The following is a 24,028-nucleotide window of genomic DNA, read 5'->3' on the forward strand; positions in this document are numbered from 1 at the left end:
TTTTGGGGGTGCAATGCATGCTTATGCACCCCCGTAGAACCGGGCCTGACTCCTCACCTCCCAGAGGGTCCAGGCTAGCCCCAAGGTTCCGCACAGCCTTCACATTAGGGCTTCCCTGGTCACATATTACTGCCTGCACCTTTGAAATTGGTTAATACATTGTTGTCAATACAAGGTTGGAGTTAATGTTAATTTGTTCATTGTTAATGCTGCTATTTAAAAAATAAATAATAATAAAACTCTTCGCACTACATACTGTCAGCCCTATATGATGTAGGTGGCGAATGGCATCCTTAATGACGGTAGCAATATCATCTGCTGGCATTGAAGATGAGGAAAATAAGTAACCCACCGTCTGTTGGAAGACATGCTTTAGGTAAATGTGTTTGAATATACACGGCAATATCATAACAAATGTTTTTCTAAGGTATGGCTTGCCTGCTTCCATTTCCCCATAATGCCCCTAGCCATGACGACCATCGCTTGTTTTGCTGCAGCCCCAGATGCAGATACACCATAAATGGCATCGTTCTTGCGATCATAATCAAATTGTTTTTTGATTGACATCTCGTCCAGGACGAGCATACACATCCTCTCCACAGGGGTCATGGTGGCGGCGATGACTCCCATTTGGGAGATGATTCCCTGTAGGAAGCCAGGCTGTCAGGAAATAAAAGGTTAATAATCAGATTTTGTTCAATCTTAAAATTGTGAAACTGGTCGAAGTTGAGTAGTCTTATTTAATAAATTCGTATTTACAGAGAAATATCCCACACGTGCGCTAACGTAACGCCGAAGTGTCCTTCCAGAAGGAAGCGAGAATATGGCCTTCATTTGACGGTAGGCCTTTGGGCTGCTGTGTAACAGCTGCAGCCCTAGATCCTTCATGTGCCTGTTGAACCTTCTCCCTCTGTCCTTTTTCCCTGCCTCTGACAGTTGTGCCCTAATGAAGTTCCGGCAGCCCTCAGGACACCTCTGGAGCATCTCCTCCATAATTTCATGGGGACTACGAAAGAACAAGGTGGTGTTAAAATGCAATATGCATTCCCTTAAATCAAGTGTTGATAATTCTAAAGGCATATTTTGTTTTTGTCTTTCATTGACATTACTTGGATTTTTTTGGCATGGTAGCTGGCTTCCTTTTCCTGCGTCTTAGCCTTTGCAGCCTTGCAAGGCGTGCCTGTAGTTGTTTTATTCTCTGAAATAACAAAAAAGGCATCCTTTATGTGTGTCTGCTACATAATAATGCTACAGTCAGAATTTTGAAATTGAAGAAGCTCAGAACATCACCTGGTCCTTCTTTTGGAGACTGCTGTGCAGAATTGTCACCTGAGCCTCAGCCTGTTCTTTGGTGCCTCCATTTGACTCCACTGTCCCTTCTGCGCTCTCCTCTGTCCTTTCCTCCATTTCAACTGTTGTCTCTAGAGTCTCCTCAGTCCTTTCCGGTATAATTTCTGCTGTCTCCTCTGTGCTTTTCTCTGTCCCTCCCTCTGTGTCTATATACCTGTCTTCTTCCTCAGATTGACTCTGCTTAGCTTTTGAGGATTGAATCAGTCAATATCAAAGGATCAGTTAAAGTTAATTCATTCAATGTAATGTATGTAAATGTTATTTCAGGGGACTGTCTTAATTATTTGTATGTTGGTCTTGGTCTCAGTTATGTTACCTTCTTTTTTTTCCCGCCTTTTAAGAGGTGGGGAGGCAATTGGTGGCGGGTTGTCGCAATCCACCAGTGTGGGGATGGCATCTCTGGTGAGTGCCACCTTTCCATTGTGCTATTCGAAGCACACACAGCACAATGTATCAGTAAATCTATTGATTTTTATTATATTTAATTTAAATTCTCATTTCTTTCAATATGCACAACTCACTTTTTTAAGGAAGCACTCAAAATTCAGTTCACAGACAACATAGCCCCCCTGCATTAACTCCTCGTGTGACATGGAGTGTCTGAGGTCACTTCGCCTCATGTTTATGAGCCATTTCTTTCTCCTGAAATAGAAACCTGGATTAGAATCATAATTGTAAGACTGCATCAACTTAGTTTACAACAGTAAACAATTTCCTAGAGAGCAGTGTTCTGTTGTACTCCTCCTCATGCCTCTTCCTTTCTTGATCTCTACAGTTGGACCTTGATGCTGTGACAACGGACAAGTCTTCTTCCTCTTTTATTATATTGTTGTTCCTCTGTCCTTTTTTCCCTGCCTCTGTTCAGTATGTTCAGTGTTGTTAAATCATTTCTTTTTTTTATTATTTACTATGTTATTATTTACTATGTTACTGTTCTTATTGTGTTCTTGTTAGTGTGATGTTTGAATAAACTTGCCTGTTGCAATGTTGGTATGTTTGTATAATTACTGTTATACAACTATTACTGTTTCAACGTGACCTAGACCATACTTCTCATTTAACAAACATGTGTAGCATATAATGTGTTGCAGGGCAGAGCAATTATATTCAATGGCTTAAAACAAACCCATCTGTAAAGATCACTGAATGCATAGAAATCCATGACAAGTGGTGTCGATGGTTTTCCCTCTGTGCAAGGTCATCAGCCCAAGGCCTACAAAAAAAATAACTACAGTAATAGCAGATTTTGAAGTTGTTAAATCGTTAACAAACGATTTGTATGGGACAATCGGTTAAGGTAATTTAAGTGCTTGAGTCTCGACACTTTAGAGAATGTCTAGCGCGCAACATGAATAAGCCATGTGCGATTTTACCCGGGCTCCAGCGCAACTTTCCCTACCAGGTGGAGCCTCAGGTAGCCTAGGACCATTCATACAGGAGCAAGCAAGAACATTACCTTTTTCTTTCCTTGGGAAACGAAAAGAAGGACAATCCCTTTCCACTGTTGGAGCAGTTTATCATTGCACATTTTCTAGGCTTTTTTTTTTTTAACTATCTTTATTTTCGAAAAATGGACAATGACAGATGAAATGATATTGAGCGGGACATTGACTGTATAATTTAAGGTGGTCATACCGTACCATGTATATAACACATTGAACACGAGAAATGGAAGAAATTCCATCTATACCCATGTACTTTCACCATACATAACTATATAAAAAATAAAAGGGCCTGCAGGAAAATATAAATACAGTACGCAAAAATTAAATTTGACGGAAAGTCCTCCTTAAGATAATGTTTCCGATGCGCTTCAGCTTTAGATGCCGTCAAGAGGGGTCTCTGGTCGTAATCAGTCACAAGTCTGTCCCCGACCAATCAGCATTCATTAGCAGAATGCTAGCGTATACGGCCAACAGCGGCCCAAACTGTAAGAAATCGAAAGGACATAAGTGCTCATTCATTTGACTTTTGAACTATAATCTATATTGAACTTGCGGAATCTACAATAAAATTTGCGATATTTCAACGACAAGCAGGTGAAAGAGACATATTTAGCCGTCTAGCCCCATTGACTCCCATTCATTCTGGACTCGCCCGCGATCACCCCCAGTGGATGTGTACTGGAACTACAACCAATATCGGTACAATGGGGCGTATAGGAAGTGCCCAGGCTCTTCGTAGACGGGCTCTGGTAGGGTCTATCTCATGGACATATTAAAGGATGGACTACAGACTGGAAAATGGCCGCCCATTAATTCCTATGCAAACCGCTCAGTGGCGCAGGGTAACATACAGGAGCGATTTGCTTCCGCGTTATGGGGCCAAGACACGTGACCTATTCCGTGACGTACCGGATGCAGAGATCTTCTTCTTCTTCTAGTTTAGTGTAGATCATAGTTTTTCCCCATATACCGCCACCTACTGGACTACTACACAGGAGTTTGTGACAAGGACGTTGGCAAATGATACTTTAAATCATAAAAATAAATTCAAAGAAAAAACCAAACTAACGAAACAAAATAAACAAAATAAAACAAACTAACAAAAGAAATGAATAATAACTGCAAGCAGTTATGCAGGGGTCCAAGAAGTGTGCATTTCGCCGGCACAACGCGACAAGAAATGTGCATTTCGCCGGCACAACGCGAAGCAAGTATTCAAAACGTTACCGTGAAAAACATGTGGATATAAAGGTTTTGACTGTGGGAGCTTCGGTGTGGGAGTTATAGCCTAAAACGCGTTTTCAGAACATTCCATTGGCCAAATAGGAGATAGACAATGTCGTCGTTTTTTGGCGCCGCCCTGTTGGCGAAATTTTCCCAAGACAATTTTCCTTTGCCAAAAACTCCCGCCCACATTAATAATTCTTGGCCATATTTTCTATATAGAATCGGGTTTGCCCCTTGATGGTTTCCCTTGAGTTTGAAGAACATTCCTTTAGCCAATTAGAAGATATACAATTTCCTCGTTTATTGCGCCCCCTAATGGCGAAATATTCCGAAATCTTTAGTGAACGGCATTAAGGGTAGCACCGACATGTGTCTAAAATTTGGACTTGATCCGATGTCTAATTTTGGTATTTTTTGAATTTTTGCGTTTCGACGTAAAACGTAGCTAATAAACAAATATTCAAAATGCTACCGTTTCGTAATCGAAGGTCGGATCAAAAAGTGTTTGAGTTTTTCTTTTCGTTTGCGTCTGACGATGTCGTGTGCAAAGTTTGGTGTTGATTGGTCGAGAAATGTGGGAGGAGTAGGGAAAAAACATTTTTGCGGTTTTCGCGATTTTGCGAAAAAAAATTATAGACGCAAATGGGCGTGGCCTATGTCAAAAGATGCAGCAGACTCCAGTGAATATGTGGGTACAAGTTTTTGACTGTGGAAGGTTCGGTGTGGGAGTTATAGCCCCAAACGCGTATTTCTTGGTATAGCGCCACCTAGTGGCCGGCATGTCTGGATTTTGTCGTCTGCCGTCACCTCACCGACCTGGATCTAGTCATGCAATTGGCGTGTCGGCACCATTTACGGTTTGGGCTGTGGTACCACTTCTAGCTGGGAATAATAATAGGAAGAAAAATCCTTACAAAAACAATAGGGATCCAACCTGTTGGCTTGGACCCCTAAATAATAAAAAAAATATATATATATTAATCCTTGTAGGACGGTTTTTTCGCTCCAAGTACCCATAGTCAAAAGCATAAATTCTAGATAACAGATCAGGCTTTGACAGAACATTTTCTGAGAGATATTCCAAAAGTAACCTTATCTCATACTGAGCCACCCCTTCTAGGATGTCGTGCATTATGTCGAAAGAAAAATTGTGGCTAACATGAAAGAACTGTAGGCCATTAAGAGATGAATTCCTTTTTAAACCAAACACTGATAACTTCTGTGGGTCTGATTGCAACTCAAAAAGCTCTTTTCCACGCAAGATTATCTTTGGGTGGTCCTCACTGTAAACATTCTGGGCATCAACTTTTTCAATCAAACATAAACGACAGTAATAACGTCCATTAAAAGACTCTGTAAACCCTAAAATTGCATGCATTCCCAAGTTGTCCCCAGTTATCTGACATATAGTGCCATGGACTTTTTCAGTGGAGAAGGGCAAGTCAAGACCGTGACTTTCCAGTGTTTTAATGTCATTTATCAGAGGCTGAAGAATAGGATCAAAGTCATATTTTTTTACATCTTCAGTGTGAAACAGTGCGACCAAATGGATGTTCATCACAGCAGAGTTAAACTTTGGTGGCAGATTTCTAAGGACAAAATAGAGAGCACCCATTTTGTGAATACCGTGTTTTGAACCCAGTGGGTTAGCAGTTTCAAAGTCATCATAGTACATCTGAATTTGTAAAGAAGTCGGTTGTTTAGAGAACAATGCATGCGTCTTAAAATAACTACCATCACAAAAGTCTTCAAATATGTCAGTTTTGGATACAAAAGTTTCCCCAAGCAATTTACAAATATCCGAATTGCGGCACATGAATTGGATAGTTTTCAAAATTGGAACGTAAACAAAAGTGTCTTTTACTTGAACTTGATCATAAGTACCGGTTTGTTTATTTCGCCTTGTATCGAATCGATGTCCTAACATTATTTCTACAGGCTCAACAACACCCCATTTTTCGTTGAAATATCTTGTTCTTTTAGTTTCAGTATTAAAGCTTACAAATGGATTTTCAAAAGTATCAAGACCTTCTAATGTAGATCGGATAGGATTGTCTTTAGGCACAGCAGATAGTATTTCTTGCTTAACTTGGGAGTGCAGTCCAGTAGCAAGTTCTTCCAAATCACTAACAATTGTTGAAACAAGACTATTTGCCATACCACTTTCTTGAAGTTTAGCTACAATTGAGGCACTGATATTTTTAGTATGTTCTTTGTTAAGACCAGATACATTGTCCTCAAAACAACCAGCCTCTAAGCTCTGTGGGACACCTGTTTCACCAACTTCTAAAGTACTTTGGACACTGTGATGGATAGCTTGAAAGGACTCCGGGTTTGCTGCAACACCACTTTGACAAAAATTCTCCTCATGAACTCTCATTAAATGTTTTTTGAAACCGGAATATGACAAAAACTGACGCCTACAACGATCTTGTGCACAAACCAACTTAAACCTCCTGCTAGGATAGAAACTGTGATCAATTCTTAAATGGGTTACCAAGGACTGGACATCCTGGTGTACAGCTTCACATATGAAAAACGTATACATTTTAATACGTTTTTAATTTTATACGTTTTAATCCTAGTTCAGGAGTTTTGCCCGCAACTCACGGATTCTTGGAGACTCATCTGTTGTTGTGACATCGATGTTGTAGACTGTTGTCTGCACAAATGTGTAGAGCTGGACCAGGGACTCCTCGTATGACAGGTTGAACACGTAGGGCCCTATCTTGCATCCGGCGCAAGTGACTTAGTCACTGGCGCATGTGTCGTTGCTAGTTTACAACTGGCGCAGAGCGCTCTTTTGCCACCTGCGCCACTTGCCGGTAAATTAGGGAATGATCTTGCGCCCCAAGGGGCGGTTCGGCGGAAGGAGGAGGCGTGTTCTGGCGCAAACGGTATTTTGACGTTTCTGAAAACCATTGCGCTACTGACCAGGAAATACCTGGTTTAAAGTCAGTGGCGCGTTGTTCAGACGCTATTTTAAGGGCGCATGCATACATGCGCATGCGATGCATACGGATTGCTTGTGCACCTCGCGCATACACTTTGCTTCTCTCATCTACCTAGCCGCACATTCTTGGTAAATTATTTGGGAAAGAACAGCTGATGCAGCGGTGATAAGTTGTAGGCTACTTTTAAATCAATGCATCTGCAAACACCGTACAGCAAACACATATTTTCTTGACACAGACATCGTGTAGGCCTACATGCCCATAACTTTTAGGATTGATGAGTAGGCCTATTTGATCGTGAAAAGCATTGTTTTACCGCGAGTGAGTGTTAAAAAGAATGAATGAATGCGGGCGCGCGTGTGTGCTCTGTAAGGCGCCCAGTTTCCAACCTCGAAATTTCACTTCATTTAAATTTAATTTGCATCGTATTTGTTATCCTTACCAGATGCCCGAACCACCTCAGCTGACTCCTTTCTAAGTAAAGGAGCAGCGGCTCTAATCCGAGTTCCTCACGGATGGCTGAGCTTCTCACCCTATCCCTAAGGGAGACGCCAGCCACCCTTCTGAGAAAACTCATCTCGGCCGCTTGTACCCGCGATCTCGTCCTATCGGTCATCACCCAACCCTCATGACCATAGGTGAGGATAGGAACGAAGATCGACCGGTAGATCGAGAGCTTTGCCTTGCGGCTCAGCTCTCTTTTCGTAACAACGGTGCGGTAAAGCGAACGCAATACCGCCCCCGCTGCTCCGATTCTCCGGCCAATCTCACGCTCCATAGTTCCCTCACTCGCGAACAAGACCCCGAGGTACTTGAACTCCTTCACTTGGGCAAACTAAACACGTAACGCATAATACAATCAATGGCAATGTCTATTACCGCGGGGACACATGCATAGGATAGCATACAATACTGATAAGAAACAATGTTTATAATGTATTGCGTATATCATTAAATAGAACCACAGTTACCGCATATCATATGTTATAGCCTATCATACGTTTTCTTTGCCGAAATTTATTTGAGGACTCAGTATATTCCATGTGTGAATTAGGCCATATTATTTGGCAATAAACTAAGCCATTTGCAGTTTGAAATTCTCGGAGACTGCAGACGCGCTGTCAAAATATCAACTCGTCCGATTCAAATGCGCTCATGGCTCTTAAAGGGGATGGGAGCTGGCACTGTCATTGGTTTGTTGCACGTTACGCCCAAACCACACCTACGGGTAATTAGGCTGCTTCAGACCAACCCTTTTGACACTTGCGCCGCGGCGCAAGCGTCATTTATCCGCCTGTAAAATAGCGATAGCGCCGTAGAACCGCCCACAAAGCTACTTGCGCGTTGCGCTTTCCCACTTGCGTTTCAGACCGTTAAAATAGGGCCCGTAGTGTGATTTGAACAGTTCATCAAAAGCACCTAAGGAGCTGGTGGCTTGGCAGGGGATGAGCTGTTTGTCAACGACAATATAGAAGTTGTCAATCTTGTTCTGGGTGCGACCAGCAGCAAGGATGTACGGTTGTTGACCCTTTCTCCCACGCAGGTGTTCATCAATGCTGCAGCACGACTGAAAAACAGAATAAGTTGAACACCTTAATGTTAGTGCTCCCCCTTTTACGATGTTATTCAATAGTTTGCTTTTCAATATCGTGTTTGACAAATATCACTAATTTTTTTCCATTTCTTTTTTCTATTTCATGAATTAATTCTGAAAAATCCATCTAAAGCGCGTTAATGGCAAGGAAGGCCTTGTATATTAAATCATAAAGTCCATGAAGTAATGGCAGGGGGGTGTAGGGATGGAGGAGGTCAGAGAGGTAACGGGGGGCCAGAGCATGCAGGGACTTGTAGGTGAGTAGGAGGATTTTAAACTTGATCCGGGACTTAACAGGTAACCAGTGGAGTTGCATCAGGATGGGGGTGATGTGTATTCAATGTCATTTATCAAATGCAAAAGTCTGCTTTGTATATGGGCCTTTGGCCTACCTGCTCGCTAAGCGATACGCATCAGCCTTTGAAAAACTCATATTGGTCAACTACATTAGTTCTCTCTTTTGTTGCTGGGGAAAGAACAGATGAGACATCCATACCTTGTGAAAGTGAACCATTTTTTCCACTGCATCACTGGCACTGATTTTGCTCCTCTTCCGTCCAGCTGTGGGTGGCAAGAGATGAAGGAGCAGCAGCAGAGAAGCCATGTCACTGTCCCAGCCTATCAGGGGGGAGATACAACACAAAACAAGTCATCAGTATCTACTTGGAAGGCACAAAGTAAAGAGCACTAGCTATTTGGAATGAAAACCAACACTGCACACTTACTAGTGTTATCATTCTCCGTAGGTTTCTCAGCAGCATTCAGAAGTCGGCACAGCTCTTTTGACTGAGTCAGTTGTTTGGCCTCTTTGATAACCTTGTACTTGAATGCCGTGTCCCACTTTTCAAGCATCTTGGATGCTGTTTCACCACCAAACAGCAGCAGGAAGTCTTGATTCAGCTGTTGATCATACACCAATGTAAATACATTACACTAATGGTCAGAGTATAATTAACTATTGGAACCCAACCAAATTAAAGACAAGAGTTTAAAGACTGGATTTTAAATAAAATTCACAACTCACTAGTCCTTTGACATCTATAAAACGTGGAAATGTTTTGAAGACGTCGGCAGATCTCTGTGCATCACGCACTAGGTCTTGGCGATGTTGTAAGGTCAACTTCATCTTCTCAAACACACCTGCCTCATCAGGAGAGTGAAAAAGAAAAGAAATAGCCTCCCTGCAAGCATCTCCATCAAGCTGCTGCTGCTCTGTGGCAGCTGGTCTTTGGCGCTTTGGTCCTTGTAGTTGAGGCACTGTGCCTGCCTGTGGACTGCCCGTCGCCCGGTTCTTCCTGGACATGGTCCTCAGGTGCCATGATAAAAATCCTGTGTTTTTCACCCCATCATAGAAGTGCTCCTGTGAAGATGATTCAAACACTATTACAAAGGCCTATCACTACTTGATCTTAAGTTATTTTTCGTCTTCATGGCTATCTTCATGGTCGAGTCAAACTTTGTAGCAAACTTTGCTCAATGGTACTATGTCGTGCATCTTTTAGATCAGTATAAATTAACAGTGCATTCAATCATGTAAGCTAGACCCAAAAGCTCTTGTCTGTAAAACTTTATTAGAAAGTAACCTTTTTTTTTTTTTTTACTTACATATCCCTTTGGAGAAAAAGGATCCTTCAGCGAGGGAAAGAGTGTAATGATTCCCAGGGCATACTTCTCTTTTTGCTGACGTGGAACAATCCTCCTTTAGAGAAAAAACTATTCAACATCAAAATCCAAATGCTCCACTAATGACTATAGCAACACAACTGTTATTTCAAAATCCATTACATTCCTTCTTAATAAACCATTTCTAAACAGAAAAGTTTGTTAAAATGTATTTAAGAACCACGTACCCATGCATTTCAGTCATATGGCTAGTCAGAATGTTAGCAAGGTGTCTCCGGGTGCTGTGCGTCAACGTATTTTCTGACTTGTACTCTTCCAGGACATCCTCACCTCCAGGTTTCCTTAGCAAGGCATTTTCTACCATCTTTTCACATAAGAGAAATAGATCAGTGTACATTTCAGTCTTCTGTGATAAAATAATTTGAACAATAACCTGCCAAAATGTGCCTGTTCCGATTTACTTTCCTCGCTAAATGAACAATTCTAATTCATGCACCTTTCTAAATGTCAAAATACTGATTGGTGATAATCTCAAATGAAATGACACTGTATATGTTTGCAAGTGACAACTATTGCTCAAGTACCTCTTTCGCTGCCTCTGACCCTGAGGCCTCTGTGGTACTTCTGTTCATGACTTCAAAGTTGGATACATTTCTGTCTATGGGAATCCCCCGTTCTCTTCGACTGGAGAGGTCATTATCACTCGAAGAAGGTGACATGGTATCCGTGAGGGAAGATGGTGATGAATGATCTAAAGGAGAAAAAGGAGAGAAAAACAAGGAAATCTGCTATTGTGGGGATGACAGTCAGAAGTAGAAATTATTTTTGATATGGTTATGATTACAAATAAAACATTTGACTGTCATTTTTGACTCAGAAAACTGACCCAGTGTAACATGCTTAGAACAATAACAAAATTAGCAAATGGATGCCGATCCATAGTTTGCTAAAATGTGTTAATTTCTTGACCTATTTTGTCTCTCCATTACAATCTGTGCCGCAGTAAAAACGTACCGGGATGCTGTTATATAATGTCAGGCAAAAGTCAGGATTGGCCTCTATCATTTCATGAAGCTTGTCTTCATCCACTGTTGGCAATACGTTTGTTGACGTAACAAACTGACCTTGTATGAGACAGACATGGGATAATCAAAACCCAACCCACATTTTCAAATTTGGATGCTGATCTGCATTTTCCTTAAATATTTTTTTGTTCAGCTACTTTGTCACACTAGTCAGACTGTCAGACATACAGCAGTCTATCTTTACCATTTTGTTCAGCAAAAACAGCAGATAGGCCTACCTTCAACTGAAAAGCTGTCACATACTGTCAGGCATAAGTCAGGATTGGACTCTATCAGTTCAAGAAGGATGTCTTCATCCACTGCTGCGTCGGTTTCATCAAAGATTTGAAGGTCAGTCGCATCAGGAAGACCAAACTTGCTTTTGACTATGGGAAAGATTAGCATCACATCAGATAATACCTGAAGCAGGTTTTCAACTGCAAATATTTTGATGACTGATCAAGCAATTTATATCGGACACATATTTTAAATTGTTAATATATTCAAGTTATGCCAAATCTACACCACATTCTAAACCTTGACTGTACCTGTGAGCAAAATAAGGGGATTTGAAAACAGTTGTTAAAGTAGGCACTATTAGCCATATTTAATGGTTCCCTCTATTTCAAATGTCAAAAAAATAAGGCTTGCACCAAGAAGCATATTGTCATCTGCAGGCTAAAAATGATAATGCAATTAACTGTCATAAGGGTTAATGATCCATGTCCAACAAACTATTCATACCAACAACACAGAAAAATACAGCCTTGCCTTGCCTAATAGTTGGTTTTTTGTAAAGGCGGCAATATATTGTTACACAAGATGGTTGCTCACCTTCATTGATGAATTCCAAATAGGTGAAGCCTGACTGCAATCTGATGTACTTCTTGGTACCCTGGTATTTCACCTTCAGCAACATGATGCCTTATCTAAAAAAAAACAAAAAACAGTGGAGATAATGTTAAAGTTTTAATTATTCCTTTGCCAGGCGTTATAAACATAAATTGCAAGTCATGTGGCCATTAGCTAAAAAATACACTACATTTGTCATAAGAAGTGAAACGATATATCGCTGTCAGTGACAGTGATAATGGCAGCTGTGTTTTCTGTTTTGTGTTCAATAGTTATTGAGTGCAACATCCATAGTGATTTTGATACAAAGTGATGATAAGCGGGAGTATTTATAGAAAATATTTGCGATCTAGAACGTTCGTATTTAAGCTTATACCACGGTCTGCGGGAATACTCGATTCTGATTGGATGCAGCTAGCTGCTATGGTCCGTCCTAATTACTGGAGGAGTGAACAACGTTTCCGTTGCATGAGAACCCAACGGGCGTGTAATGGTGGTTCCGGGTATTAGTCGGACCCTCAGGCATAACCAGGGAAACAAATGTATGTTTTGTGGAAAACTTTATATTCAGATTGTAAAACGCATGAAAATATAAATTAATGGTCTTAATTTGGTCACCGTTGGTAAGTGGCCGTGGTATAAGCGGGATAATGCCCTTCGCGGAGGCCCTTCGGGGAGGCAACCGCCTCCACGTCGTCCATTAATTCCTGATAATGGACACCTCGTCGGGCATTACGTGAATCATTTTCATTTGCTCTCCATCAGTCGGTTGCACCAGCAGAACGTAAAGCCGATCATAAGTACGGGTGTAAAGTCTGCCTTAACCCTACGCTCGACGTAGCTAGTGTCAAACTTAAAGGTGTTCTAAATTTTGGTTGCACCACCATAACTTAAGTTGTAACGTTACTAGTAGTGCATAAAGTGTACCAGTGTCGCTTTTAATGACGTTTAGATAATTTCAAGCCAATCATTGACAGATAACAATGTAAACAGGAAATACCGGCAAGTTTCCACCTTATCCGAGTGAAGACGCTTTAGCACCCAAATGAGAGGGCAAACAAAACAGTTTCAGTCATTTATTCTCTAAAATTTGCTTGGACGGTATAGGCGTGAGGTTAAGCTATTTGATGGCGGATTTTATAATAAATAAATAAATATAATATTCCGCCCGGCAAAACCGAAATCGCGCATATAATTCAACATCATCATAATAAAGAAATGGATCGATACGGTCACGGACAATCCGTTCCCGGCGCATATCGCATTGAAACTCCTCTTCCCATTGCTCAAAACGAATAGCCATCTTTACCCTGCGTTAGTGTTGAAATCTTTTTGCGTTTTTTTCTTTTAACGGTTCTTAATCGTTAGTATGGAACTTACACCAGCTAGAGGGGAGGTTTAAAAGATAAGTTATAACTTAGTGTTAAGTTGAAACTATCTGCTTGGTGCAACTGCTATTTTTTTAGTAGAGTGTAAAGTCGAACGTTTGGGTGATTTACGTTCAACGTAGCCTAAGTGGGACCTTACGTTCTGCTGGTGCAACTGGACCCATACCACCATCTAACCAACCAATCGCGTGTAGTCATGCTTTAAACAAAAACACGTTTTTGAAATCGTCACATACACAAACTAATCGACAAGACGAGGGATAAATGACAAGGGATATATCTCTTGTCTTTTATCCCTCTATTCCCAACTATTCACGGAGCCTGAGGTGAATCATTTTTAATTAAATAGTCTAGATCGATAGTCAAGTCTTTATTAATACCAAACGACACAAATCGTCGGGCATTCATTTAGGTGATTCGGCTCACACAGGACTGTAGCCTACAAGACCACACAGAACAAGGGATACAAGTCTGACTGGACATAGAAAGTACATCACATTAAAACCTCACGCGTTGATAGACGGATAGATAGACAGATAGCCCTAGATAGATAGATAAATATGTTCCATTATTTGCCTTGCGGAGCCAGCCAGTCCTGTGCCAATGCTAATTAGCCATGTGCGCCAATGCTAATTAGCCATGTGCGCCAACGTCAATTTGTTTGACGAATGAGTGGGGATCATGATTTGCAGATGCAGATCAGTGAAACACATTTTAACTAGCCTACTACAACACGCAAATATACTAAACCACTCATTTAAAAATCGGCCAAGCCATAACATACATATTTAAATCGATCTAACTTTGCAGTTACTTACCCAACAGAAACTTTTCAAGCACCCTCCAGAACCCACCACGTGTTGCACTTCTGTTGGAAATACATTAGCATAGATAATTTACCCAGACTGGCTAGCTAAATTGCTACAGCTTGGTTAGCCCTGCTGAATCGGTCTTATTGCTTAGAACTTAAAACTAAATAAAACGAGTGCAAATAAATACATAAAAAGAGCCAGTTCATTAACTGACGAAATTGCGAAAAAATTCGCCAATTTATTTGTGCTAGTTAGCTAATGTAGCCAAAGCAAAATTAGCATTATATCCCCACCAACTTCAACACATTTGCGGCACATAATTTACGAACACTCATTTTTATATAAAGAGTAACTTGCTAAATAATGAAATGTATCTGGTCCTTACCTTTTCAAATAGTATATTACGTTCCCCTTCCAGAAGCTGGGCTGCCTTCCTCTACCAAGACTGCAGTGCAATGGTCGTTTTCAAGAAAAAGAGCGCCTTAAAACCGGATATGGAATTATCTCTGAGATTAACTCCGTTGAGAGTGCATACAATCAACTCTCTTAAACAACACCACGCACAGAGCTATTTTAGCACTGCAAGTGTTAAAATAACACCAAAATCAACACTAAGCAACTCGAAATAATTAACACTGAAATATTAACACTATTTAACACCGCAGATTTTGCTGTGTACTTAAGGTTAAATTCTTCTAATTAGGTTAGTATCTTTTAGCTAATTGATCAGCAATTTCATTGCCATATATTCCATGGTGGGCTGGAATCCAACAGAACTGAATAACTAAACCAAGGCTTATAATATTTAAAAGAAGATGCTTTACCTCTATCACCAAATCTTCACGTATTGAATTATCTGTTATAAAACTTAGTATCTACAACCCATCTAAGAGCGGTTATTATTGTGGCCATCCCGATTGAGTATACTGATAAAGTCACCCACTCTATATCTAGCTTTTTTTATTGTAACACTTGGTTCAAATCCTATTTCTTACACATGCAGCCATTTGGACACCATTCTATGATAGCTGATAACCAAGGTACACACTGTAATACTATAATAAAGAGGACATACAGGCAGTTCAAATAAAAAGAGATGGAACTTTATTGATCTGGAAACTTCATAAATATGTAAGATTGCTCCATATAATACCATAGTAACATAAACGTATATAGGCCTACAAAATTCAGTTCAATGTTATTGCTTAAGAAACAGATTCCTTCCAACTAACTATTTACGAAAAATGCAATCAATAATTTATATAAAAGTAAATGTTTACATATCTACCAGCAACGAAGTTGGAGTAGCCTACCCAAATAATGAATTGTAATACACCAACATTGTCAACTGTCATACATAGCTAACCACAACCCTGTCATACATAGCTAAACAAGCAAATGAAAATGAAATACCTACCAACGCAACTGAAATGTTAAAGGACCACTATGCAACTTTTTTAGCCAAAATTACATTAAGTATGCAGGTTGAGAGTTATGCTGATGGTTCTGCATCCATTTCTGGGTTGATTGGTGGGTGTGTCATTTACCCATGTCGCCTCTCCAGTGAAAAAGCGCATATGCAACTTGATCTGTTCGGACCGACACAATCCGGATGTGACGCAGCGGAAGTATCCTCGAAAATTTAGTCAGATTGTAGTTTCGAAAATGCTTTACGGCACAGACACACACCCAAACATGGCACCGGCTAGATATAAACAGCCAGTTGCGAGGCAATTGTTGCATTCATCATGGATCAATCGACTAATGGTACGGCCACACCGACCGATCATTGTGTGTCACAAAAATGGTTCAACGCGCCTGTGGCTGCGCTAGAGTCCGAGGTAGGAAACCCAAACGCCGCCGTGTTTGGGTTCATGATAGAGTTTAGATCGGGTTAGATTAAATAATCTCGGATATAAATAACGATCTCATCTCATCTCATCGTCATCCGTTTATCCGGGGTCGGGTCGCGGGGGGAGCAGCTCAAGCAGGGGGCTCCAGACTTCCCTTTCCCGGGCCACATTGACCAGCTCTGACGGGGGGATCCCGGGGCGTTCCCAGGCCAGTGTTGAGATATAATCTCTCCACCTAGTCCTGGGTCTTCCCCGAGGTCTCCTCCCCAATGGACGTGCCTGAAACACCTCCAAAGGGAGGCGCCCAGTGGGCATCCTTGCCAGATGCCCGAACCACCTCAGCTGACTCCTTTCTAAGTAAAGGAGCAGCGGCTCTAATCCGAGTTCCTCACGGATGACTGAGCTTCTCACCCTATCCCGCGACGCCAGCCACCCTTCTGAGAAAACTCATCTCGGCCGCTTTTACCCGCGATCTCGTCCTTTCGGTCATCACCCAACCCTCATGACCATAGGTGAGGATAGGAACGAAGATCGACCGGTAGATCGAGAGCTTTGCCTTGCGGCTCAGCTCTCTTTTCGTAACAACGGTGCGGTAAAGCGAACGCAATACCGCCCCCGCTGCTCTGATTCTCCGGCCAATCTCACGCTCCATAGTACCCTCACTCGCGAACAAGACCCCGAGGTACTTGAACTCCTTCACTTGGGCTAAGGACTCATAAATAACGATAATCGGGTTAAATAACTTCACATGGTGTGTCTGGTGTGTTTCCAGCATTCGTAGTGTTGATCAGGAGAGAAATAGTCCGCCAAGACGTTGAGGTTGCTTAGCAACCAGAGACTCTGTCCATGCAAGTGAACGGAGCGTTCACTCTTCGTCATAACTATCAAACCGAACATCCTTCACATTCACAGAGCGAACATTATGAAAGTAAAATGCACATTTCTCGCTAAAAATGTTTCCATAAACGCATTTAATGGCGTAACTATGTTACTATTTCCACCCAGAATAAAGAAAGATGTCGGCCGTATGCTTCTGTGCAAGGGTCACTACAGTAACAAATTGCTTTACGGCACAGACCCCCAAACACGGAACCGGCAACTAAGGGATTGTTATATTCATCATAGATCAGCCGACTAAAAAGAGACAGAGAAACCCAATGTCGGAGGAACAGAAGAAGAGAAAAGGGAGACTGACCGACAGAGAGGCCAGACACGAGTAAACGTTGGGCAAGCTTTTCAGGAATAGCGTGAACTGAAAGAAAAAGAAGACTGCAAATCAGACGCCGACTCGGCCGTGTTGCTTTTGAAATTGAAAGTACCCTTGGGTGAACTTTGTCTTCGTGGTATTCTTGATTCTGATAGTCTCTGTACAAATGTGTTTGCTCAACCATTTAGTTGTGAGCCCTGTAAAAATTGTTTTCTCGACTGTTTTGTTGTGAGCCCTGTATGTTTCTAGCTTGCTTGCAACCATATAAACACCTTTGTTTCCATGGGTGTTTTGCTGTTCGTCTGTCCCCCAGATACAGACTGAATCCCCGAATCCAGGTTCTTGTTTATTTCGATTATTATGTTGGCCAAACCTCTTACACTGATTGTTCTGTTCAACCTAAGATAAAACAATTATAACCTAGGGTATAAATTCTCCCGGTGAACTATAAAAAAGGATGGATTTATGTTTATTGCAATGCAAATACACCCTTTTAAAAATGTATAACCTTGCCTACACTTTATGAACATCTACTTCGGACATGGCTCCACGCATTCGCCGGCTTCTTTGAAAACAAATGCACATGGCTCGCGTAGAAGTGCATGGGGAAGGGACGTCAACGAGTTGTTACGACAGTGTTGTGAAATATCTACTACGAAGCTGTAGGGGGCGCTGTGTAGAGTAATGTGCGTGCCAAAACCAAGAAAACAGCGAAGATATTCCCGAAGTTGCATCGTGGGCCTTTAATATTAGACAATTAGCAATATTTTGAAAATTACGTAGGTCTCCCATAATCATTCAGGTAATCAATACGTCCGTGCCTGTTACAGCTATTTCAATGATATGTGTGTTATATATCCGTGTTCAACGCCATTCATGTTAAGTAAAAGGACAAATCTCAGACTTTGGAAGTTAATGGAAGTTAATTCGGAATTTAATTTAATTCGGAAGTTAATGGAGCCGTGCACTTCAAAATAGGTCCATAGCAAGGAGCCGTTTGTTTCAGTACGACTCCTTTCAGCTGCCCACCCAACATAAACTGCTAATAAAACGCTTGAGGAGGCGTTTTGAAAAGAAAAAACTTATTTTTTGCGGAGACACAATCCTGTTCCCCACTTGTATTGGAGTGGACGCCGATATCTACTTCTGGGCCGCATGAAATGACGGACCCCCGTCCACTGCCAGCTTAAACAGCTGCAATACCAGAGGTGCGTTCAGAATCGCAAACATAGGCGAACGTTCCCGAACGATTTTAAACATTTTCTGTTCAACGAACATAAGCAAGCAAACATTTACGAACATAGGCAAACTGTCGGAAGAGGTAGTTCTCCACAAAAACTTCGGCTACGTGACATTCGTTGCCATGGCATTAAACTAAACTATATTGAAATCATTTACTCCTTTCCTACACAGAAAGCAATAGATAAAACGTTTCATATAGCCTATCTACACCCTTACTTCAACTGTTGTCTTTTGTATCCTAAAATGCGATTTGAACGTTATATCGCAGTAAGTGGGTACAACTTCGGTGACGTAGCCCTCTATTCTTGAATTTTCCGTACTGGTTGTCTGCAGTAGGCTTTCAACGAGGTCGACCACTTGCAAACCCTCTTCTGTAAACTCTTCCATTAACATGGAGGCTGCCGCTAATACCATGGCCTTCGTATCCATTTTTTTCGTTTACAGTTTGTTTAGAACGGTGTTCAAAAATCGTTCAAAATTAATTGTTTACTGTCAACGCGTTCGTTGCGAACGTTCGCCTATGTTCGCTGAACTTGAACGCACCTCAGGCTTGGCCTATGAGCACTGGTGGATTGCGGAAGTAAGCCCCTATAGAGTGGCGAAGTCACGCCTCTTCCCGTAGAGCTCATGGGACCTATGAGATCGAAAAATATGAATGGGTGTCAATGGAGAGAAAATAATTATTTTCTGGTCCCAGTCTTTATATGCCCTGGATTACACATATGTTGTTAGTGGATTTAAATGATAATTTTTCATGCAAAGAAAACTTTCAGTGAAGAAGTTTGATAATTTTAGGTTTTATGTGAGGCCGCTTTGTGAACTACAGCTCTTCGCTGCTCTCGACGCATATGATATACGTCACCACAACCGCACTTGGAACTCGGCACAGAGATGGCGATCTCTCTGCTCCACTTCACCACTTTTTTTCAAGGCAAGGATAAAAGCTTAGAAAGAGGTGAAAACCACTATAAGTCAGGGCATGTGGAGAGTTTTAGTTATGTGCCATCTCTGTGCCGAGTTCCAAGTGCGGGTATGGTGACGTATATCATATGCGTCGAGAGCAGCGAAGAGCTGTAGTTCACAAAGCGGCCTCACATAAAACCTAAAATTATCAAACTTCTTCACGGAGATTTTTAGTTTTCTTTGCATGGAAAATTATCATTTAAATCCACAAACAACATATGTGTAATCCAGGGCATATAAAGACTGGGACCAGAAAATAATTATTTTCTCTCCATTGACACCCATTCATATTTTTCGATCTCATAGGTCCCATGAGCTCTACCGGAAAGGGCGTGACTTCGCCACTCTATCCTGGGGGCCTGGTCTATCTGCAGCCGGAGCCACTTGCCAAACACGCCCATTGCTCTGCCAAACACGCCCATTGCCAAACACGCCCATTGCTCGTTCAATGGTGGCCATTAAGGATTAGTCGGTCGCGACCGATTCGTTCACAACGAACGAATCCCGAAGGTGAACGGCAAGAACTGGTTCCCCAAAACAAGAGAACAGGTTCTTTGATTCTTTTTTTAACATAAAACAAAAATATGGTCACGTAAATAAAATATACAAACGAACAGAGCTTCGTCTCCCCGCGACCTTATATTGATTGAGTCTACAACGTTCTCAAAGATTCAGCCAATGAGAGGTAGCAATGGTGTTGCTATGGCACCTGGGTAAACAAATGACAAGGTGGTACCGTCCGCCACACACGTTAACTAATGATCGCTGTAGGCTTCAATATCATAAGCACTTCATACGTTTTCTTTTTATTTTGTTCTACAACACAATTGCATGATTTAATAAAGTATTGTTTTACCTACCATTACGAGTCTTGTTTGGTCTAATATTAATAAGCAGTGCTTAGAGCTACTTGGAAGACGTCATTTAATTCTAACTGCACCGCTTTATGTATTAAGGATATTTATGAAAAAAAAGGCACGTATGTGCTTTATATATGCTTAATATTTACACTTAACCTGGGTAATTTCGCCAGAAGACTAGAAAGTCAAAGTAGTAGGCTACATGCATGCATGTTGAACATTTATTCAATCATTTCATTGACCAACAATATCCCGTTTCTCTGTCTGACGTATCTTGGGTCATGCCATTCGACGTGGGGCCACTCATATATCCCCCTACATTGGCAGAGCAACGGGCGTTTCTGGCAGAGCAATGGGCGTGTTTGGCAAAGCAATGGGCGTGTCTGGCAGCGCAATGGGCGTGTTTGGCAAGTGGCTCCGGCTGCAGATAGACCTACTTGCACGAGAAGCCCCTTACTGCAGCCCGCAGACGGAGCCCACATGGAGGGGGCGGGCACTCAGTCCACATGGAGGGGGCCGGCACTCCGCCCACATGGAGGGGGCGGGTACTCATGCTGCGTTCGAGTATTCTCTGCGAACCGACTCGGATCTCGGATCTGACGCCACGCCCGTCCACATCGAGGGGGCGGCCACTCAGTTCACATTGAGGACTGGTCAAACAGCATTTCTGATCCCGTTTCTGACCTGAAATTAGCTGAAATGTACCTGAAATTACCTGAAATTAGAGTGTGCCCGCCCGAGCGAGTGATGCCTAAAACATGCAAGTAAGTGAGACTGTCAAAATGCTTAATATATTTAGTAATATTCATGCAATTATGTATTATGTCTTGTTAACTACTTAATCGTCTTTTAAGTTTTAGTTACACCTAGCATGTTCCCCCCAACATGCTAGGTCAATTTTCAGCATCATTAGGTTGAGTGATATAGTCATGTCATACACCGTTTGAAAGCTTAGAATCTCAGGAATGTCAACCAATGTCAACCATTCGGTGGAATAAATATGTTTAGTGAATATAGATCAAATATATCCTAGTGTCTTAGGTCAAAATAGCCCCCCTCACCCTCCTCCTCCCTTGGTCCATTCTAACTTTATCGTCGTTGTGGATATCCTTAGCAATGAGTTGATACTTCATGTTGGGTCTTGAAATGTTCCACAGAAATCGAATATCAATATTATTTTAGTCTAATTACATTGTGTATATTCACAAGCCATCTTATACAAAGCAGCCGAAAAATAGAAAACCGAAACGCTGCAATGTTTTTTTGTAGAAAACTGCTTTTATGTTTATGCTGGTTTTCTTTGACTTTTAGAGACACGTCAGTGTAATTGTGGATGGCGAGAGCCCTGAAATACAGCTGGACAGCAGCGGTCTACATCACTGCCCCTTCTGCAGATACAAAGGGTCAAAATGTGATATCGACCATCACATTAAATGCCATGCCTCGGTTAAATACAGAGGTACATTTTCTTAATTTTTTATTATTAGTATTATTTATATTATTATTGTTATTATATATTTGTATGTATGTAATGTATGCTGTTTACTCACCAAGGTCTGCAGAGGAGCTTTCAGGAAGCAGGAAGAGAAGACGGGAGGGAAAAAAGCTACAGGTACGTGTCATATACTGTAATGTGTGATGTTGTCTTAGAGCAATTGTGAAAGACTATAGTCTTACCACCCTCCCACCACTAATACATTTCAGGATAAAGATCTCTGCACAAAAAGGGCTAGAGTTGCTCCAGCTCTGAAGGATCAGGTCATGTATAGACTGTTAATCCAGGTGAATCCATGTAGGCCTACACATATTCAGAGTATTTGTGAGATATGATTGATTCTATTAGGCTTCTACTTCCAAATTAAGTTGTACACATATCTCCATCAATATGCAAGTTATAGCCTACTCCATGGCTGATCTATTGCATACTAGGGCCTACTTTTATTATTCCATTGTATTGGCCTACTCAACATTACAGACAACAATCTGTTTTATTTCCAGACAAAACTGAAGACCAGGAACTGGAACCTGGGAACCTGGTCTGTAATATGTGTGTAATGCTGGAGGTTGTATGTATAGCCAGATGAAATAGTCTGATGACTAGTTGAATAGTGTTTTTTATCACTGAAAACTCATCAGTAGTAGTAGCCTTTGTTTGCATACCATTTTGTGGTTTTGGGAGAGTAGGGTGTCAAGTACAGACACAAATAATTTTTCTTTCTTCTTCAAGGAAGAATATGTTGTCCTGAAGGACACAATTCAGGCAGCAGCATGGTGCCAGTTACAGTCCTTCAAGGACAGCCTTTCTCTCCCAGAGGTCATTGGGATGGAAGGTTGGGAGCAGATGGCAGCATCAACACAGCGCAAATCCCATGACGGCGGGGATGAGGAAGAAACGTGGAACCCATTCCAATTCTCATTCAGATTACATACTGACTATGAACTGTTCTGTGTGGAGATGATGGACAGGAGAAACCTGAAGGTGTTTGCCTCTTTTGAGTCAAACACCTCTCCCCCTCCCCGTCCCCCTCCCTGTGACGCCTGCGCCACACGACTCCAATGTAGTCTGATGATGCAGCATAATGGCGGCGCTTGGCAGCTATGGCTGCGGTGACGGCGATGTCGGGCGACAGAGCGTGAAGCAAGAGTGGCGTCCACCTCACTGAGGAAGGCGTCAGCGTGTTCCCCCCCCCCCCCCCCGTTGAGACTTTGTTTGTTCTACTCTTTATTGATTTATCTTTTATGTTAATAGTTTACAATCTATTTTTTGTAGTTGTTATTTTTTAATTGTTTTGTTGAATAAAAAGACTGTTGTTAGTGCTCCTGTGATTGGTGTAACTTAATGTGCTTCACACATGTAGCTTTTCATTATGTCTAGTGAGGAACATTTTTTGCCCTTAGATGTGGTCACTTCGTTATTCCTCACATTACATCTGTTAAGGTCATACCTTTGGGTCCCAGTCTTCCTCCTGTACCCTTCAGACGGGTACAGGAGTTCGGACACGTTGCATTGTTTACAGGCAAGGGTGAATTACCGCACGGCAGGGGTGGACTGGCCATCTGGCATACCGGGCATCGTCCCGGTGGGCCGTTGACCCAATGGGCCGGTCTGGTCCGCTATGTTTTGTTTTTTTCTCTCTCTCTAAATTCCCTCCAATTGGGCCGTCCAATGGGCTACAGAGGGCTAGCAGTGTGTTGCCAGCATCTTCACATATTATTGGTCTATGTTTGTCATTGTCAATCAATCATGGGCTGACAGGCTCAGAGAGCCCTGACAGTGCTGTCAATCACAACACAAACCAGGGTGGGCGGGACCTCATGGTGTGGGCCGGAGTCGCGACGGAGCTGAAAATGGATAAGCGTAAGAAACGCCCGGGTGGCGCTGAAAAACTGTGACTTAAAAAGCTGAAGTCTCTGGAGGTGGAAGCTGCTAAATGTTCAAAAGGTTGGTGCCGGGGTCAACACCCCAGCAGGCGCTGCTGTGCCGGGAGACGAGCGAGTGGAGGCATATATGCTAAGTAACGTTAGCCTGGGGCTAGCTAGGCTACATTTTGAGACATGTCCAAAACAAAGTAGAAAACGTTTTTACATTGAATG

The 24,028-nt window shown here is 41.9% G+C and overlaps 1 protein-coding gene and 2 long non-coding RNA genes across 3 annotated transcripts; 2 read left to right on the forward strand and 1 right to left on the reverse strand.

Moving 5' to 3' along the window:
• LOC115549199 (uncharacterized) lies at nt 1-1,752 on the forward strand. Its single transcript, XR_003977713.1, has 4 exons — nt 1-376; nt 577-677; nt 937-1,021; nt 1,692-1,752. It is a non-coding gene; the product is annotated as an uncharacterized LOC115549199 (long non-coding RNA).
• Nucleotides 1,753-6,602: 4,850 nt separating this feature from the next.
• Nucleotides 6,603-12,176, reverse strand: LOC115550565 (uncharacterized). Its single transcript, XM_030365728.1, has 8 exons — nt 12,092-12,176; nt 10,778-10,944; nt 10,421-10,557; nt 10,176-10,269; nt 9,290-9,470; nt 9,067-9,131; nt 8,348-8,543; nt 6,603-6,746 (listed from the first exon to the last, which is right to left on the reverse strand). The coding sequence occupies exons 1-8, from the start codon at nt 12,174-12,176 to the stop codon at nt 6,604-6,606; spliced, it is 1,068 nt and encodes a 355-aa protein (XP_030221588.1). The 3' UTR covers nt 6,603.
• Nucleotides 12,177-20,930: 8,754 nt separating this feature from the next.
• On the forward strand, nt 20,931-22,032 carry LOC115546936 (uncharacterized). The gene is made up of 3 exons (XR_003977306.1): nt 20,931-21,198; nt 21,746-21,893; nt 21,989-22,032. It is a non-coding gene; the product is annotated as an uncharacterized LOC115546936 (long non-coding RNA).
• The last annotated feature ends 1,996 nt before the right edge of the window (nt 22,033-24,028 follow it).

Source organism: Gadus morhua, chromosome 1 (genome assembly GCF_902167405.1).
Source record: "Gadus morhua chromosome 1, gadMor3.0, whole genome shotgun sequence".
Classification (NCBI taxonomy): domain Eukaryota; kingdom Metazoa; phylum Chordata; class Actinopteri; order Gadiformes; family Gadidae; genus Gadus; species Gadus morhua.